Raw genomic sequence first — 18,830 nt, forward strand, 5'->3', positions numbered from 1 at the left:
ATTCCCAGAGGCACCTCTGAATTACAACAGGTTTTGCAAGACTGGAATGTTTTGCACTTACCTGGAATGTCCAGAATAGCAAATCTCTACTGACAGAAACACTGATAGCTGTCCGGGACTGGGGATAACAGGGTTTCTTCTCAGGTGGTAAAATTGTTCTAAATTGTGACTGCCAGGCATGGTGGCACACACCTGTAATCCTAGCACTTGGGAGGCTGAGGCAGGAGGATCACTGCCAGTTCAGTTCAAGGTCAGCCTGAACTACATAGTGAGAGCCTATATCAGAAAAAAAAAAAAAGATCATGATGGTCACTGCACAAGTCTCTAGACAAAACCACTGGATCGTACATTTCAGAGCGCTGAATTACGTCTCAGTAAAGCTGTCATCACAGTCATGTCTGACTATTGTCCTAGGGAGCGGGGAACAGCTTGGTGCAGGGGCAGAAGGACCACAGTCCCTGCCTCTGTAAGACACGTAAGTGCCGACCACAAGGCTGCCTCTAAGAAGCACCTTCCTGTGCTGGAAATGACTTTCAGAGCTCTGCCCAGGCCTTGCAGGGAGCCGGGGGCTGCAGCAGGCACTCACGCAAGCTGTGTGTTCTGATGTTGCCTTTTATTATGAGGGAGATGCAGGCTGAGTCGGGTACAGACCCACCGGCATTAAACTGGAATTGGCTAGGACTAAAAACTGCGACTAAAAGCTGCTCTTACTTTTCTCTGGCCTCGATGGGTAGGTATCGGCAACCTGGGCCAGATCTCCCTGAGCTCTGTGGACACAGCCTCCTAGTCCCTGACATTGCAAGATGAGGCCCGGCGGAGTGCGGTGGGCATGCTGCATGAGCTCGGGGCCAGTCACACCACTGGGCTGTGCTTGGCCAGTGGCACAGAAGAGCATGAAGAATGTTCCTTCCTGCAGTCCCCAAATGATCTCCAAGCCCCCGCCTGCCCCCCCCCCGCCACTGCCAAGCTGTCTTGCTGGCAGCTCTCAGTGCCTAAGCCCCGTGCGTTCTTCTCCTCTGCTGTTCAGGTGGTGGGCTGCTTTTTCCTGGCACAGAAATACAGGAAGAGAGGGGACGCCACAGCTTCGGAGCTGGCACGGAGGAGACACTGCTGGTGAGCAGGCTCAGAGGAGCTGTGCTCACTGCCGCTTTTGATTCTTGTCACCTGACATCTGCATCCCACGGACAGGCCAGGGACCTTCAAGTGCTGCTCTTCACAGGCAGGGCATAGGCATGGGCAAGGGCAGTGCCGAGTTGGCACAAGTGTCCCAGCCAGAGGTGTGGGGACAGCTGCTCCCTCATGGTCCTCGGTTTAGACCTTTCTACTCTCTGCAGAGGCAGGGAGGGACCAAGGAAGGCAGGGGATGGGTAGAGCCCCCAAAGCGGCCCTGCCACTGAGCTCAGCGGAGGAGGGCCCCGTGGGCCTAACCTGTGGCTTCGGGGACAGAGCCAAGGGTCCAGCTGCTGGGCTCAAATCACCCCGCCACACCCAGGCCCCAGGGCAGGGGGGCCCTTTGGGGAGTGGACCTGATAGAAATTCTATCCAAAACACAGTTCACCTCTGGGCCTCGGCCCCAGATCCCTTCACAGATGGACGAGCTCCACTGTGGCACATGCTCCACGCACACCCAGCCCGTCTTCCTCTGTGGGCGCTGCAGAGTCCCATCTTCCCACCCTCACCCCTGCCCCTTCAGTTTCTTGGCACCCCTGCCAGCAGATGTGCCCCTGCCCCGACCACCCCCCTGCACCTACTGCTTGGAACCTGCTGGCTGACAAGAGTCCCTACTGCTGCTTCTGCAAGTATGAAGAAGAAACAAAGCCTGCCGACTGCTGGCGGCTATGTCAAGGGGACAGAGGCCAGCTGACGTGTCCACAACTATGATACTAAAGGACAAGGAGGCCAGGCCACAGTCCCCTCCAAGCCTGCTACAGCCTAGGAGCTAAGGGAGGGACAGTAACAAGCTCTTGGCTCCCCCGGACCATCCTCCCTCTCTGGCTCTGGGTGCCATAACATGAGGGACTTGCAAAGCGCTGACCTACCCGTGTCTACAGGTGCCAGGTGCCAGGTCATTAACCAGATAAACAAAACCTGTGGGTTAGCCAGAGACACCGAGAAGTAGAAAGTCCCAGAGGTAACAGTCCCTTCCTCTGGCGGTGTGATTAAAAGGACATGGAAGAAAATAATTCCAGTCCACTGGGACACCAGCTTCTGCCTGACCCCCAGCACAGCACCGAGTCACAGGAGCGGAGCCTCACGTGGCACCCGGCTTCTCCCGCCTGTCACCACCCTCACCCCCTCTCACTGTGTCTGTCTGCTTGTACTAGTTAGTCAGGAGGGGAACCTCAGTCATGCATTTCTGCTCTGTCACTTTGAGCAGTCTCTTTCATAGACTGTTTTCTTTCAGTCATCCCCAAAAGGAAACTCTTACAAAATGTTCCTTGCTATCCTACAGTGAGCTACGTCTTGTCCAACACATGTACATAACACACACCTGTACCACACGCTTGATCTAATTCCAACATATTTCACCCCTGAAAAATCAAGTCAAGGAAGCAAACAGCACAGACCGCACACAAGACAGCGGTAGACACACAAAGCACATGTGCCTGGCGCTGGGCAGTGGCTTCACTGGAGCGTGCTCCAGGGCCCGGGCAGATGCCAGGCCAGGACTGGCCCGCACCAGGAGGTGCCTCGAGCTCTGAGGAGGTCTGCCGTCTCCTCTGGCTGTGCAAGCCTGCCTGCTCGTGCCGCTTTTGCCCCTGCAGGACAAGCTGCGCACCCGAGAGTGTAAGCGAGCTGGCCAGCAGCCCCCCAAGGCAGCCCCTTCTGCCTACCTGGGTGCTCGGGAAGCCAGGCATTAATTGGGCGCACAGAGCAGCAGCCCCTCGGCCTGCAGAGTCTCAGACAGCATGCTGGCAGGGCCCGCCTCTGCCCCATGTGCGCGCGCACACTTCTGCAACACTTTTGTGAATCATCTGATAAGGACTTAATGATTGTGACAGGATGTCTCCAGTGTTGGGCTTACTAAATGGTCACAAGCCTCGCAAGTCTTTCTGATGAGCCTGCTCGGCCTGATGTATTTCTCTGCTCCCTGTCTAATTGGTGCAAAGTTTGGAGGCCTGAGTCCTGTATCTTTCATCCGGCTTATTGCGTCCTCTCCTCTGACATGGGGTCAAGGTTCACATTCGCATCCGATTATCAGAGCAGCACTCATTAAGCAGGAGCCAGCCTTGCCCCCAAATGAGTAAGCCTGAGAGGGAACTCGGCCCATTTACTCAGCAGATTTTCACATGTTTAGGAGGCCGGATGCCACCCGGCATTGCTCTGTGCTGAGGAGTTTCAGACATCTCCAGCTGATGATTAATTGTGAGTGATGGGAAATAAAATCCAGTAAAGCCAGCTGCTTGCCATGGTCGGCAAAATGACTCTAATGGATAGAGGCTGCCAATTTTCCAGTTTTACTGGCAAGTCTTCCAAGTGTAATTAAGGGAAGTTATAAATGATATGGAAATCTATCAAGTTCCATTTATTTTCAGAGGACTCTTTCCCCAGAGACTTTTATCTTGAAGCTTATAGTACGCTTTGTTGTGCTAATGATTTAAGCCACATCTTGTTTCTGATTAAAGCCCCCAATCTCCTTCCACCGAGTCCTCTCCACTCCTTCCACAAAGATGAAAAGACGCAGAGCCTTCTCCTGCGCATGCCCCTCTCGGAAAACACACCACGACTGGGACACGTTTAGCAACATGGATCACTGCAAACTGCCTTCGCCCCCAAGAAGGCGCCAAGGAAGTGGAGGAAAGAAAAGAGAGGGCAGGGAGGGGGGAGACTGCACCGAACATAACAGGAAGACCCCAAAAGTAGACCTGCACTTGAGACCAGACACTCATCAGAAGGTGGTGTGGCCCACTAATGTTATTTGATTTGGAATAAAAGCATGAAAATGATGGCAGAGGCCTAAAATTGGAGATGTGAAGGATGACTGCACAGTATTCCATTTCTCAATTTCATCCTTCAGAGCCACAAAATGGGGGCGATGCAGTGACTGGATGAGATTTACAGTAACAGCTGTGGTCTTCCCACACAAGGGAGGCCCTTCTAATGGGCTGAGGTCTGTTGGCAACAGACGGGAGGAACAAAACAAGGTTCCCTATTAAGAGTGTGCAGCCATATTTCTGATAAAGAAAATCATTACGGGAGTCAGGCTGCCTTTAAGACAGCTCCTACCCTCTCCTGTGGCCTGAAAGCAGAGCCATTTTAAGGGTGCTGGCGCTTAATATAGGCAAGAGGACAGGAATGGCGGCGGGCCGGTCCCCCTCGGAAGCCCGCTCTCTAGCAACTGTAAAGAATGCCGAGGAAACGGTGCCAGTGGCATATGGCTTTCTACTGTGCTAAACATTCATACAAAAGACAGGTTCATCAGTCATTGGAGTATCTGGATAAAAAATTAGCTCCTGATGGATGGTATTTTAAGCTTACCTGCTGCTAGTACATTACCAGAGAAACACAGGTTTTGAAACCCACATGATATTAGAAACTGCAGACCATGAAACACGACACGTGCAGGAGCACATAATGTACGCCAGATTATACAAAATAATAAATAAGCTATTTAAACCCTCTGCCTAAAATTGGGCCCGCTGCACGGAACCCTGGGTCACTTCTACGCAGGCCAATTAATGCACAGCATCTGCTGTATAGAAGCGGGGCATGAAGCACTTCCGAATGATTTCGGCAATTAAAAGAAAACTGTTTCCTGCCTCTTCAGACAGCAACTGTTTCCCTGCAAGAGTGAGCACCAAATCGCCGTGTGCAGCTGAAAAACTGAGTCCCCTTTCTGGGGGAGGGGAGAGGGGGGAGCACGGATTTCGATAGAAAAAGGAACCTCCTTTTGTTTCCCTACATTCTGTGTTTTTCTGCCAAATGAGACAGAAGGCTCGAAGGGCTTACCGGCCTGCTGCGGTCTCCCCTTCTGCTGCACTGGGCCCCGAAAACCAGGGACCAGGGTCAGCCCGGCTGACTACTCCACACCAACGAAAATCCTTCAATTACACTTTTACAGACTGCGCCACTTAGCACACAGGTGCCCCACAGCAGCGCGTTTTGAGGCCCGAAGAGGCAGAGAAGGCAGTTCTCGATTCGGGTGAAAGGCAGGCTGGAATCTGATTATCCCAACTTCCTCTCTCTGAGCTGCTAGGATAGCTGCTAAGTATGCCCTGGTATTTCCTGGAGGAGAAACGTGTGCTTCTTCCACCATCTTCGTGTAAAGTGGGGGCGGGGGAGGAAACCCAGGCGACTGCAGAAGTCAGAACTGTTGCCGAAGCCCTCTGAGGCGCTGAGGCCTCCGGGCACCCTCACTCTGGGGACGGTGAGAGAACAGGCCACATGGGTAACATGCTGCTGGCTCTGGGACCGCAGGGCCACCCTCCACTCCTCCTGGGACTCCCTGTGGGCGTGAGCCGGGAGCTCGGTGAGGGAACCCAGATCATGGCCAGGCCAACACAAGTCCAGTTTTTATAAAAATTCCTTAAATGAAGAAAAACATTACTACTTACTGCTATAAAATATGCACGTCTAATTGTTGCCATCATTTTATGATTATAAATAAGGCAACCGGAAGCTGGAGTATCTATCAGCCAGACGAGCTCCTCTGCCAGAGAAAGGTGCAATTCCTGCAGCTGGGCTGCATGAGGCACTGAGTGTCATGCCAGCCACCCAATCCAGCTCTTCTCATCTAGAATACCTAAGAGTAAGGAGTTTTTAAAGCTTATTTCTTCATAAAATGAAAAATAAGTTTTTTGCCAAGTTCACTTGCCAGTCTCCAAGACTGGGTATAAATTCAATTGCAAGAGCTTTGAAAAAAAAAAAGAGGAAGTATGAATGTCAGGCTCCATAATGGGGCACCTCCGGGCCATGGTCGCCCACCTGCGGGGACCCTTCCCCAGGGAGCACAGGCCAGGAGGAAAAGCAGGGGTGAAATCCGAGTGGTGTACTAATGACTGAAACACTGGGTTTTCACCAGCATACATTTCCTGCCTAAGGCATTGTTCTCACACACACTGATCCCAAATGCTCAATTTCCCTCCTGCTAAAGGATACAAAGTGGATCTTCCTTAGTTCAGCCCCACAAAAATACTCCAGAACTTGTCCTGCTAATAGGAATGCGCTGAATGGCAAGAAGAGAACAGGTACCTCGTGCCGCTCTTGGTTTCACAAAGGAGTCACAAACTGAGAAAAAGAGATGTAAATGGGTACGCAGCCGTATGTGTTGTATCTTAATCTTCTGATACATTACATAAGATGCATCTGGGATGACTGCAGAATCCAAACGGAACTGAGGGGTCCGCTAAATGCAATGTTAAAATACCTCCTTGGGTTGGCTATTTTTTACTGTTTTGTTTCTGATATCAAACAGCTAACAAAACAAATGTGTTTATAATGGCTTCATTTTATTCAAAGCCAAAAAAATATGCAATAAATGTAGCAGCTGTAAGTTTAATGTTAACATATGGACAGAATCTATTTCACCATTATTCTGAAAAAATAGATGTTTTAAATATTTTCATTCAAAAATATCATAAAGATAGAAGTTTAGAAAATTAAATGAGTCATAAAAGTGCTAGCTTTGATTGCAGTGTGTTCCCAGTTTGTAACAGCACTGTGTGTGTCTGTGTGTGTGTGTGTGTGTGCGCGCGCGCGCGCACAAATGACAGTATAGAAACCGTTTTGGTAGACATATATGGAGGTACATGAAAATGATTCTAGTTTTTTTTTTTTTCCTGAATTAAGTTTGTGACTTGTACCAGGCATGGTGGTGCAGGCCTGTAATCCCAGCACTCAGGAGGCTAAGGCAGGAGGATCACTTGGAGGTCAAGGCCAGCCTGGGTTACACAGTGAGTTCAGAGCCAGCCTCAACTACATAGCAAGACTATCTCAAAAAGCCAAAACACAAACAAAAAGTCTGTGACTTGTGATTTTAGTAATTTACAGCTACTTTATGACTTATTTGCTTATATGCATTTTACTGCATACCAGTATCTCCATATTAGTATCCATTTTCCCTCAGACTAATATCTACATATTAAAAACTATTATATATATAATCATGTAAAAAATGATTTGCTGTCACATTTAATGTCAAACAGTATGTCACAGAGACTGAAAAGCGCCTAGAACTTTTGCATGGGAAGCCTAAAAGAGTCTTTAGAATAACACACAACCTCAGGGTTCAGGGCAGGGGAAATGTTTCATGTGATAAGTTCTCAGATCTCCACACACCAGGCCCTCCAAGTGTATTTCTTTTTTTTTTGGTTTTTCTCCGGTACCAGGAACCGAACTCACGACCTTGCGCTTGCCAGGCAGGCGCTTGCACTTCTTATATTTAGGCAGCCACCTCAAATCTGAGGCTTTTAAATTCTGTTCAAATTGTTTACTTCACAGAACAGATTAGTTATGACTTATTGTGATGCTTTTGTATAACATGATTGTCAGACCCACCATCCTAAGATTTGTCAAATTTTACTTATGGTCAACATAAAAATTACAGATTGCCGGAATTTAAGCTATAAAGTCTGTTTCAAAGTAAAACAGAATGCTTGTAGGTCCTTCCTTTTATTTTTCAAGCCCTCATTTTCCTTGAAAATACAGAGATGATAGATTTCTTTATCTTTCTGCTGATAAAAGCAGAACTTCACTCAGCTATTGTTATTGCTGAGAAAAACACAACATGCCCTGCAGTGTTAAAATAATTTAAAACCCCCAAACCTTAAATGTTACAAGCGGTATTTTCCTCTAAGGGCCTCAAGTGAATACTTTCCCCTAGGTCCAAGGAAAAGTTCTTGTGTTTTAATTACTACACAAGGAACAATTGGACTATAAATGTTCTTGTAGGAGCCAAAATTTAAACTCCTTACTCTGGTTTCAGCATCAGCAATCTGGGACATGTTTTTCACAAATAATTGTAATTCAAGAGAAAACACCATTTCATCACAACACAACAGCTCAGACTGTGAAAGGAAGCTCTGCAAGGCCCCAGAGACAGGCAGTAAAGGACACACACGCCTCCGCCTGCCCTGCCCTGCCCAGCCCAGCCCAGGTACGAGAGTGCAAGATGACAGCCACCAAGATGATGGCCAATCAGGGCAGTCCCCAGGAACTCTGACTTTAAGGAACGGATAAGAGATAGATCCCATTTCTCCACAGTGTTATCAGTGGATTCTCAAATTAAACCATTCTTGAGTACCCATACTTAATTATTAGTGGGTGTCTTCACTGTCTGAGCTACTGCAATGAACAAGCATGGATATCACCTTTCCTAGACGTCCTGCTTTCCCACATTAAGCTACTAACCAGAAAATGGAAAGTCTGAAGGCCAGACCCACGAGACAGCAGTTGTTAGGAATCCAGAAGACCGCCCTGGTCTGGCCCTGGAAGCTCTCTGCAGCGCTGGTACCGCATACCGCAGGGGCTGCACGCTGGGAAGGTGGGGAGGGGAGGACTGCCCTGCAGCCCTCCATGCTGAGGCAGGAGCCTCCCCTCCTCCCCGCCCGCCTCGGCCTGCGCAGGCGCTCAGGCCCAGGTGTTAGAAAAGTGAGGGTTTAAGGCAAACGCTTATTATTACCAAGAAGAAAAAAAAGCACAAACATGATTTTCTAATTAAAGCCGCACGATTAGGACTGACAAGCTCAGGTTGACAATGTGCAGATTATATGGCTTCTAGGAAAACATTAAGAAAAAAATGAAGAAAACAAACCCCTCAGTTGTTCACCAGCCTGCCAGCTAGTCACTAGAAGATTCCACTGACTGCTCTGATAACGTGCGGTGACTGCTGACTGGTACCGAGGAGCTCTCCTCTGATGACCCTAACCCTACAGAAGGAAGGCACATGCAAGGCTGACACACACGTATCGCTGTCCCATATCATCCCTCTCCCAAACCCTACATCCAGAATTAGACAACTGTGGTGAGTGTTTTTCTCCAGACCTTCCCTCAAGGTAAATGTAAGGATTCAAAACTACTTAGCCTCTTGTGTGTTTCCAGAAAAGCTAGCAGTTCTATTTCCACGTCACCAGGTAATGCCATTGTTGTCAGTTTTCTAACTTCACACATCACTTTCAGGACTGATCATCAATAACAAATGAACCTGGTCATTTTTATTTAATATTCCTTTATTGTAAATACTTTTCTAGAAGCCAACGCCAACTATGAGTTTTCTTGAATGTTAAGAGGGTAACATCTGCATTAATATAGAAATCAGGAGGAACTTTAATATAGTCTTTCTAGGGAAAGATGAAACCTCCCATGATTTCACTGAGATAGAAAACTGCATCACCCCAACAGCCACGAAAGTCCGTCGTATTCAGCTGCTGTTTTCTTACACATAAATAAAAATGCAAGGACTTAAATACCTGTAGAAACCTGGCTGCATCTTAAATTGTTTTCTTTTCACTTTTGCTGCTAATCAACTGGTCTGTGCTTTGAGAAAATGCACGCGCCTCACCAACTCATCCATTGCAAGTTATCTTAAAACTGAGCATGCCAGGACATTTTAATATGGTTTGGATTTGTGTGTTAGTGTCACAAGGTCAAAACTTCAAACTGTGACCCTAAATTTTATTTCCCAAGTTCTGGAAGTGTACTGGTACTATACAGATTATGGAATTAACCTTTCCTTCACTCTCATTCCCAATTAGGCATTTAATCCAGAAATCATGCAAAACGCTCCCCAATGGAAGGCTATTTATTAGCATGAGACTTTTTAAGGAGGCTTCCTTAAAGTGCTGGGGAGTAAAGAGGGACCTAAGTACTCCCCAAAACACTGGATTTAGGCTGTAAGAGAATGCATCCGGCCTTCTTTCAGCTCCACTCCCAGATCACCTGGGAGGAGGGTACGTGCCCAGAGGTATTGTCACCGACATAATTCAGATGTGAAATGGGTAGACAAAGAATGCACAAAATCTATTTGGCTATTTGTCCGAGTCAAGAAAGAACGGCAAAGGCATGGTTGTACTGCTAACCATTATCACCTAAGGGGAAGTCTGGGACCAGCATGTCCTCAGAGAGTCAGGGCCTTACCATATCTCCAGGCTTGACGGAGATGGCCACCACCACTCCAGGCATCGGGGAGCACAGAGTGCCACTCGTGTCCTCTGCCACCTTCTCCAGCATGAATTTGTTCAGTTCTGCAGCAAGCTTGGTTAAGATGTGCACCTTGTACTTGAGGGAAAACAAAACAAAACAAAACAAAACCATAAAGGTGTCTAAATGATGAACTTTCCCTCTGAAATACTGCATATTCAAAATCAGTTTTAGTTTTACTAAAATTACAATAACATCCTTTAAGTCAAATGTAAAATCTTTGTATCCAACATCAAAATATATTAACTTCTTTCTGGCATCCGCTGTGACTCAGTTATATTCTTAAAATTTCTTGAAACAAGAACTACTCCAGTTATTAATCAGTGATACATAATAATCAGCCTAGATTTTTAAGAAAAAAAAATCAGAAAACTTTATAAATGAGTAGAAAATAGCGATAATTTTGCTCGTATTCTCTGCAGTGTTTATAAATTTATCCTAAAAAAGGTAGACCCTGAGAGTTGGGTGGCCAACGGGACAAGGGTGGCGACACTGTGAACGCCTGCCAGTAGATGGCAGCAGATTGCCGTCTCAAACCCGCACCTGCGAGAGCTTCTGCGCTGCTTGTATCAGTAAGTTAAGACAAAGGGTTTCAGTGTTCATTTGGGGCAAAACAATCTTTGAAATTCAAATATTTTTCAGTGACAGAAAATTTTACACTCACAAGAAAAAGCGTGCTTTTCTTTTTAGGCACAGTATCATGTAGTCCTTCTGGTGTAACAAGATAAAGATAAGATACAATAAAAATGCCTTCCAGAGTGAGAGACCACAGATCAAGATTTTGAAAACAGGAGAGAAAACCATATGCACAACCAGGTATTTCCACGGTACCTTTTGTAGGTGGCTTTCAGGGGTACGTTAAGGCAAGTCTGGTCAAACAGAACATTTCTAATAAAGAGAATTCCTACTAGACAGGGAAAAAAATCTTAGATCAAATAAACAGATGAGCCACAATTTGCTCTATCAGATAAAAAGGTCTGAGGAAGAGTTCCTTGGGAAATCAGAGCCACCACTTAAAGATCTCAGGGTTCCCACCAGATCCAGTCTCATGGGGGAGACAAGCACAGGCAGCTCTGGTGCATGGCAGGAGAGCTGGGTGCCGGCAGAGATGTGGGGGTGGGAAGACAAGCCCGGTCACCCTGTGATGCAGTACAGGGATGCAGAAACCTGAAAACGGGCTCTTTGCAGGGCCTGTTTGGAAGGGGTGCGGGGGGGGGGGCAATGAAGAGCTCTGGGAGCCTAGGATCCAAGTACATTTTTGACACCATGACAGGTTGAATAATAACATCTTTTGCATGTTTCTTTACTCTTGAGTGTATGTTTTGCAATCAAGACATACAAGCATCTGCCAGTTTCTGAAGGATATGATCCTTAAGTGAAATTACAGTGCAAATAAAAGCTTTTTGCTCCTATTAAAATTCATCCGAGTCTTAAGTGGCACGGGAAAAAAGCAAGGAGAGTGCATGCTGCTGTCAGTCTAATAAACATTCTGGGCAGAGGGACTATTTATCAGCGATGAATTGTACCTCCAGTCCTTCATTAAATCTATGGGGGGGGTACAGGAGGAGAGGGGGGATATAATTGGGCTAAATTGCACAGTTTTAGTATCTGTGCTCTGTCTGCCTTGGACAGGAAAATCCAGGATCACTACAAGCTTGAGAGTTAATGGAAAGTTACTTTACTTTTCAAGGAGGCATCACCCTGGGGTGCTCCTTCTATTGGTCTGGTCAGCATCGACCTCCTTGTCAGTTTTCAATGTAATATGCAGATTTTTCCCCGTGTTTTTTGCACAATATGACTTCAAAGTGTATACTCTGATTTCAAGAAAGTTATCTGTAAACACTGAAGAGAATATAATATATGGTCTGTCACCACAGCACACATACTTAAGAACTAATTTTAGCTATAGCACAAATAAGCCTGAATAAAGTCCTAAGACTGTATTCAACACCATTTTTCCCCAGAAATGACCAAATCCGGACTAAAACTGGATCCTTTCACTATTTTTATAATTTTCATATCTTCTGGATTCCTTTCACTGTAGGGCTCCTGCTTTGCTTGGAAAGAGATGTAAAAGAGTCATCAAACTCAATGCCTTTAGATGCAGTCTTTGTTACTGATGAGATGTTCTTTTTCTTTTGTATTTGTTTATTGTTCTTAAATCTGTTTGGGGGATAAGCGACTTATTGTAATCACAAGTAAAAAATAACAGTGGAGTAAACTCCTCAGGAGAAGCCTTGCTGCACATAGTTGGCTTAGAAGTGACCTTTCTGAATATAAAGAGGGGAGGCAGAGAGAAGGTTCTCTTCTTAAGACTACCTTTGATGTTGTCCTGACCGCCTGTGTCCGTGTGCCCACACAAACACCCTCTCAAAGCGGCCTCTGGAGGCCTCTGTGCAGGGCATGGGGCATGTGCAGGGATGCTGCCCAGCAGGGTGCAACCTATGGGCTGTCCATGTGAATGGCCGGGTGAGAAATGGAACCCTTTGATACCCCAAGAAGTCATTTAAGAAGAGACACAGGGCTCTCAGAACTTAGGATCAAAACTGCTAGCTTTTGGTTTCCCTGGATTCTTTGAGAACCCAGAGCCGTCAGCTAGGTGAGAGAGCTCAGGAAAGTGCCTTGCGGTGACTCTGGGGTCCAAGTTCAGTTTTTTGCATGGGCACTGAATATCCCGCAGGCGTGTGCAAAATTCCCCAGAGGTAAGATTTTGACTTTCTGCTGTTGTCTTCAGCAGAAAAACCACGATTGACGTTTTCACGATTGACGAATCCAAGGCCTGGAAGACAGGATGGAGAGGCAGGCTCCAAAAGATGTCACCCTGCACAGGTCAAGAGAAGCAGCTGAAGGATGAGAAGCTGCTTGTTGGTGGGGTTGGGCTGCCATGCAGCCGGGCATTGATCAGGGCTGGCTCATTAGTGGATGGAACTTCAGAGAGCTGGTCCCCAAACCACCTTCACATGAACAGAAAGTTCTTGCAAACACTTCACTGTTGTCTGTGGGAGCAGAGAACAGGTGTTCCCTGGGCTTGGCCCGCACCAGCTCCTCAGTCCATGATGTGACAATGATGGAAAGGAATGAGGTCAGCTAATAAGCCCTTTATGTAAAATCACCCCCAACCTGGGTCTCCTACCAATTAACTTTATGGTATCTACAACGGGAAACCATGTCTAACAAGAAAATTTCTTCCAAAAGTTTCAAAGGAAGAAAACGAATCACAGCAGACATAAAAGGCACAAGCAGAAAACCACAAGAGATGGACAATTAAAAGGAACATGATGGGATGTCTTTAACACACAGTTCTTCCCTGGGGCCTGAGGAAGGTGGGAAGGGGTGCTAGTCCTGGTTTAGCAGAGATTGACACTTTTTAATGGCACTTAGTTAACCAAGGCACCTGCCCACCTGTACTGGAGAGGACCCAGAAGTCAGCGCCACTCCTGTGGGAAACGTCCCACTCAGGTGGGCCAGCAGAACACCATCCTGCTGGGTGTGAGGTTCATTTAGAACACCGGCTCTTTATGTAGTTTAAATCCATGTTTGGCTTCCTTTCCAAGATCTCTAGATGGACTAGCAGCTGTACAGACCCCATGGCTGCGGTGGCAGTTCACAAGGCCATGTCTCTGGTCTGCTTACATATGGTGGCTTCAGCTGGAATTTCAGAACCTCTTAAAGTGGGCTCAGCTCTATTTCCACTTCCAAGTCATTCTTCCAATGACAACCAGGATATGTGCGGTCAATTACTGATGTTTTTTCATTTCAATTACTGACCACCTAAGCTATATCGAAGAGTCAAGGGCCAGTGATGAACCTTTACTGTAAGTTATTTTACATCAATTATTTTCAGATCCTGAAGCACTAGCCAAAAACTACATCTGCCCCTTCCTAAGTATAGAGGCAGGCACATTTTTTTCAAAGGCTCTCTTCCTTTTCCAGGTTGTACACCTTCTGGCCCCACAAGGCTTAAACATTAAGCTGCATCTTCCTTTCCACTTTCCCAACTCAAAGCTGGGAAAAATGATCACTATTTTAAAAGTGACAGAAATGATGAGTTAGACAATGACTCATCGTTAAAAACATCAAATCTCATAGTTACTTGGATTTCATTTACTGCAAATAGTAGGTATAAATGGTATCTTGAAATTGGTTTTTTGTTTTGCTTTGGGGTGTTTTTTTGGGTATCTTTAAATTGGAAGATATTGTTTTAAATATTGTTTTAATATCAGTTTTAGGTCAAAATTAGTGGATTATCTTATTTCATAAAAGGTTTCACCCTTAAGTACCTGGGCCACTCTTTCTGGATAAACTTCTCACACAAAGCTTTAAGAACATTTTTTAAATGTTCCTGCTGTTGTGCTATCACTTAAAAAGAAAGTTGCCAAATAGATTTCTGAATGGAAAGCGATTGGTTTTTTAAAAATTTCTGACATTGTTTTACCATGAAGAATATCTCAGGATGCCCCATTCATACTTTCATGCATGAACTCTGAAAACTTGATCATGCACAATATAGAATAAATTGTTTCTGTTTTCAGATAAAAAAAATCACGTCAGAAAAGCAGAGAAAAACACTAAACGTAAATGAAAACATTTAGGTGGTATTAGAATTGTGAGTTAGCCGTTAACACTTGAGGGGTAACATACCAAGGTCCAAAACCATACACAATACACTTTCTGCCATGTGCACAGACGGCCCAGCAGTCCACTCCTAGCAACAACAATTTATCTCCAAGAAACTATTGTAAAGATGCAGAATGACAGCCCGGTGTCCTCCCGGAGGTGCAGCCCCGGAGAAGGTGGAAGGAAGGGGGAGCAGTGAAAGCGCCGGGCCTGGCGAGCCCCAGCCCCTTACAGCTGCAGTGGGGGAGCAGTCTGTTAGCACAATGCTCTGACGACTCCATCAGCCCAGTCTCAAGGTAGCTGTCAATCAGGATGCATCATTTAATCCAACAGCACTCGGAGGACTTTCTCCTACAACCCACATGACAGCATATCTACAGCTCTATTTATATCAGCGCCCAGTTGTGTTTACAATGCTGTAGTAATTAGAAAGGATGCAACAGGCAGCAATATTATTGAGATTTCCATTTTGCAGTAGTGCCCTGTAAAGTGTGATCTTGCTTCACAGAGTCAGGCTAAATGACAAAAGGCTATTTTCTTCAATCTCCCCGCTCTGACAGCACTTCATTTGCAGCTATCTATAATTAGATTAATGGTGTAGTGCAGCACAAAGCAGGCCCACTTCACATCAGATAGCATATGAATTAGGACAAACACTTATTTCAATTCCAGGCAGAGAAAGCAATGACTGGGGTATTTAGCATACCCTTTATGGTGGAATGAGATGTTAATTGTGTACCATTACCTCTAAACTGCTTGCTTGTTGTATAAATCACTGTGCTAATTGATGCAGAGATAGAAATGTAGCCACAGGCAAGAAAGCAAAGGAATGAGAGCTGAAGATGGAGGATAAGGGATTATCGAGTAAAACCATATGGAGATGAAGTTCCTTTGAAACCTCTGCTTTCTGCCCACAAGCGGGATTTCTGTTAAGTACAAAACTCCAGCACTGGGAAAGACAAAGATCACTTTTTACAAATACAAATTTCTTGTAAAAAAAGTTTTGGCAGCCAGAAATCCAAACAGCTATGTGGAATGCACCTGAAAATACACTCCTTCACTGTGCTTTTGACTCACAGGTTAGTAAGTAATGCTTGTAAACCAACAGGAGCACACGTTTTTGACCCATCCACAGGGCAAAAATAAGTCTTTCCCAAGATTTGAAGTTGTTCTTCCTAGAGAGAAAAATAAAACAGAAAACTACACTAGTTTGCATCTGTTATCGACTCTACATGGAAACACGTACCTGGAGTGTGACTCGCAGAACGTATTTTTTTCAGTCACTGATACACCGACTCTAACACTACAGCCGAAATCCTAAAATCTGACTCTTTTAGTTCATGATTCACATAGTAGGAAGAAACTTCAAAGGGGATTTTTCTTGTTGTTCTAAAACTAGCAAAATAAATAAAAGCTTACAGTAATTTAACAACTCCAGTCTTTTATCTCCTAGTGCTCCTCATCCTGTTAAAAATGTTGTAAGAAGAGCAATTCAACAGCTCTTATTAGGGTAAAATGAGGGTCTCAAAAGCACAAATATAAAAACCAAATGCTGAACACAAGTCAAAGCACGAGCGGCCCAAAGATAAACGTGCCCTTGGGAAGTCCATAAATCAAGTGTATGTGCCCTGTGTATGTGTTCATAATTTTTTAATAGCAAGACAACAGTAAGGTGCAAATTACTGCTGTGCACTTTTTCACAAATTCAGCTGCTTAGTAATTAGCACTGTTATAACAAAATTTTACACAGAGAACAAACGCAGTAGAGCAATTAATAGTTCAAATTCTCAACTTCAGAGTAACAGTTAATATATCTGCTTCTCCCAAGTGCGCCATTCAGAAATACTGTGCACAGTTTAGCCTTGTGAACTACAAGTACTCTATTAATTTACAAGAAAATAGAAATGTGCCAAGAAAACAGAATGTCTGGTTTAAGTTATGCGATCAGAACTTGGAGGAGAAGGGCCGGAGCTTTTCTGCCAGAGTACCTCAGTCATTACCTTAAAGTGGCCCTGTATATCTGAGTGCTGAACCAAGATACAAGTATTTGGATACTTCAAACTCAAAAGCTTCAGGTTTGGCTCATCCTGATAAACACTATTTTTTCAAAACTACGAAGAAGCATCAAAGCCCTATGAAAAGAAATTTAAAAATCAGCAGGATAAGGCTGAGGCGTATATAGCTCAGTGGCACAGTGAGGCTCTGAGTGAGATCGCAGTACTATGGGGGGAAAAATTTAAAAGTCACCAAGACAAATAGTGTGAGCTACATTGCAACAAGCTCCCCCAAGTGTGCAGCTAGGTGACACAAATGCAAATGCACTGGGTGAAGATCTGGAAGCGGGTTAGACCCTTTCAACTAGAGGCAGACTGTGGAGATGGACAGCTAGGGAAGCAGGGGGAAACGGGGATCCACAAGGGTCAGGGAGGGAGATGGACCCGTACAATGCCCCAAGGAGGATGTAATCAGCATGTACTGCAAACACGTACTCATAAAAATAAACTACAGCGGACTCGGGCACCAGTGATGCTGGCGTTTACAGGAGAAAATATGTGGTTTATAATAATGTACTGCTGTTCCCCAATGTCTGCTCCCTTTGACTGAAAAAGGCAGGTAAATCAGTTAACCTAGCTGTTTACTGATATAAAATTGGTAATGTTGATGTTGATGTGCCACAAAATGTCACCATAATTTGTCACTTTCAATGCTCATCCACTGTCATTTATGAATCACTCTATATTCAGGGTTTTATTTCTTAACTGAAAATTTGGTTGTTGAACTCAAGTTGCTTTGTTTTGTTCCGCACTGCTCAGGACTGAACTGGGACATGGAGCATGCATTCCAAGCACGCGTTCCATGTTCCCCTACGGTCCCGGCCCTGCGCGTCCGTCTTCCTGGACCAATCGGTGTGTCACAAGGAGTCACAACAGAAGTGAGCGATAATCTTGATTTTTTGAGGGAAAAATTATAAAAACACAAGAGTAAAAAAAATTCCAACAAAACCAAAGAACAAAAATACATGAAGTCCATTTCAACAACTCTTTTTTCAAAATTCTTGCTAAAAAGGGATGGTTTTCTTAGAGAAAAGAACTATTTTAAGGTGACTATCAAGATCTCTAAGAAATGAGTTAGTAAGCTTGTGCATATCTCTGACTTGTTCCAAAATCACAGTTTTTCTCTGGCAAGGAAAATATGGGGATGTCTGTCAATGCAAAGCTCTAAAAGCCTTTTTCTGTTTTGAGAAACACAAGCCTCTGTCCAGTTCTACTGGCCTAAGTAACTTTTTCTCCTTTAACAGTGCAGAAAATTAAATTGAAAGTTAAACATTAAGCCCAGCCCTCAATAGCAGGATTTATTTCCTCTGTTGTGCTCTACTGAGACGACTTTCCATGTCACTGGAACAGCCTGCATCTTAAGACAGACCCAGACACGTGGAGGACGAGAGCCTCTGTTCGGGAAGGCGAACCCTTGCCCTGGCTTCTAAGGGTGACAGGAGGCTCTGCTGGGAAAGGAGCCCTGAGAAGTCCTAGGGGTCTCAAAGGCGGCCGGTGCTGGGGACGGTGGCCTCCCCGGGGCTCAGTGCTGGGAAGCTGTGGTGTGCAGGTGCTCGGAGGATAGAGGGGGCCCAGCCCCTGCCTGGCCCAGGTGCCCACAGGCTGTCTAACAAGTAGGCACATATGCCGCGAGAGCAATTTGCTGTAGTAAGTGGCACTTTCCCCTCCACAAAGGCAAGTCCCTTTACAATGAACTGTATAGAGCGCACAGAATAGAGCACATGCATTCTGTTTGATCAGGAGTCTAAGTGACACATTATGACTATAATGAGTAATTTTTTTCTTTTTACACGAGAAAAATATAGATCTTTGAAAGCCTTGTACTCAATTATGAAACAATACCCACATCTGTTAACAGTACAGGCTGTTTTTATTCTGGATCCTGAATTGTTTTATGTAATTATGAGTTTATAAGGTATTTGGTAAACCAGTAAGAAGGTATTTTTTAAAGCACTATGTAATTTGGGGTACAATGAAGTGTTCTCTTGAGAATCTATAATTAGGGCAGCATCAGCTTACAGA

At 45.3% G+C, this 18,830-nt stretch overlaps 1 protein-coding gene across 4 annotated transcripts in view; it reads right to left on the bottom strand.

Annotated features, from left to right (window-relative positions):
* Window positions 1-18,830, bottom strand: part of Pcca (propionyl CoA carboxylase, alpha polypeptide) — a 401,509-nt gene that overhangs the window by 3,461 nt on the left and 379,218 nt on the right. For all 4 annotated transcript variants that reach the window (XM_005374054.2, XM_013516015.1, XM_005374053.2 and 1 more), the window contains exon 22: window positions 10,075-10,215. In XM_005374054.2, the coding sequence (XP_005374111.1) occupies window positions 10,075-10,215 (141 nt within the window). The remainder of the gene's footprint in view (window positions 1-10,074; window positions 10,216-18,830) is intronic.

Source organism: Chinchilla lanigera, unplaced genomic scaffold (assembly GCF_000276665.1).
Source record: "Chinchilla lanigera isolate Chin_1 unplaced genomic scaffold, ChiLan1.0 scaffold00003, whole genome shotgun sequence".
NCBI lineage: Eukaryota > Metazoa > Chordata > Mammalia > Rodentia > Chinchillidae > Chinchilla > Chinchilla lanigera.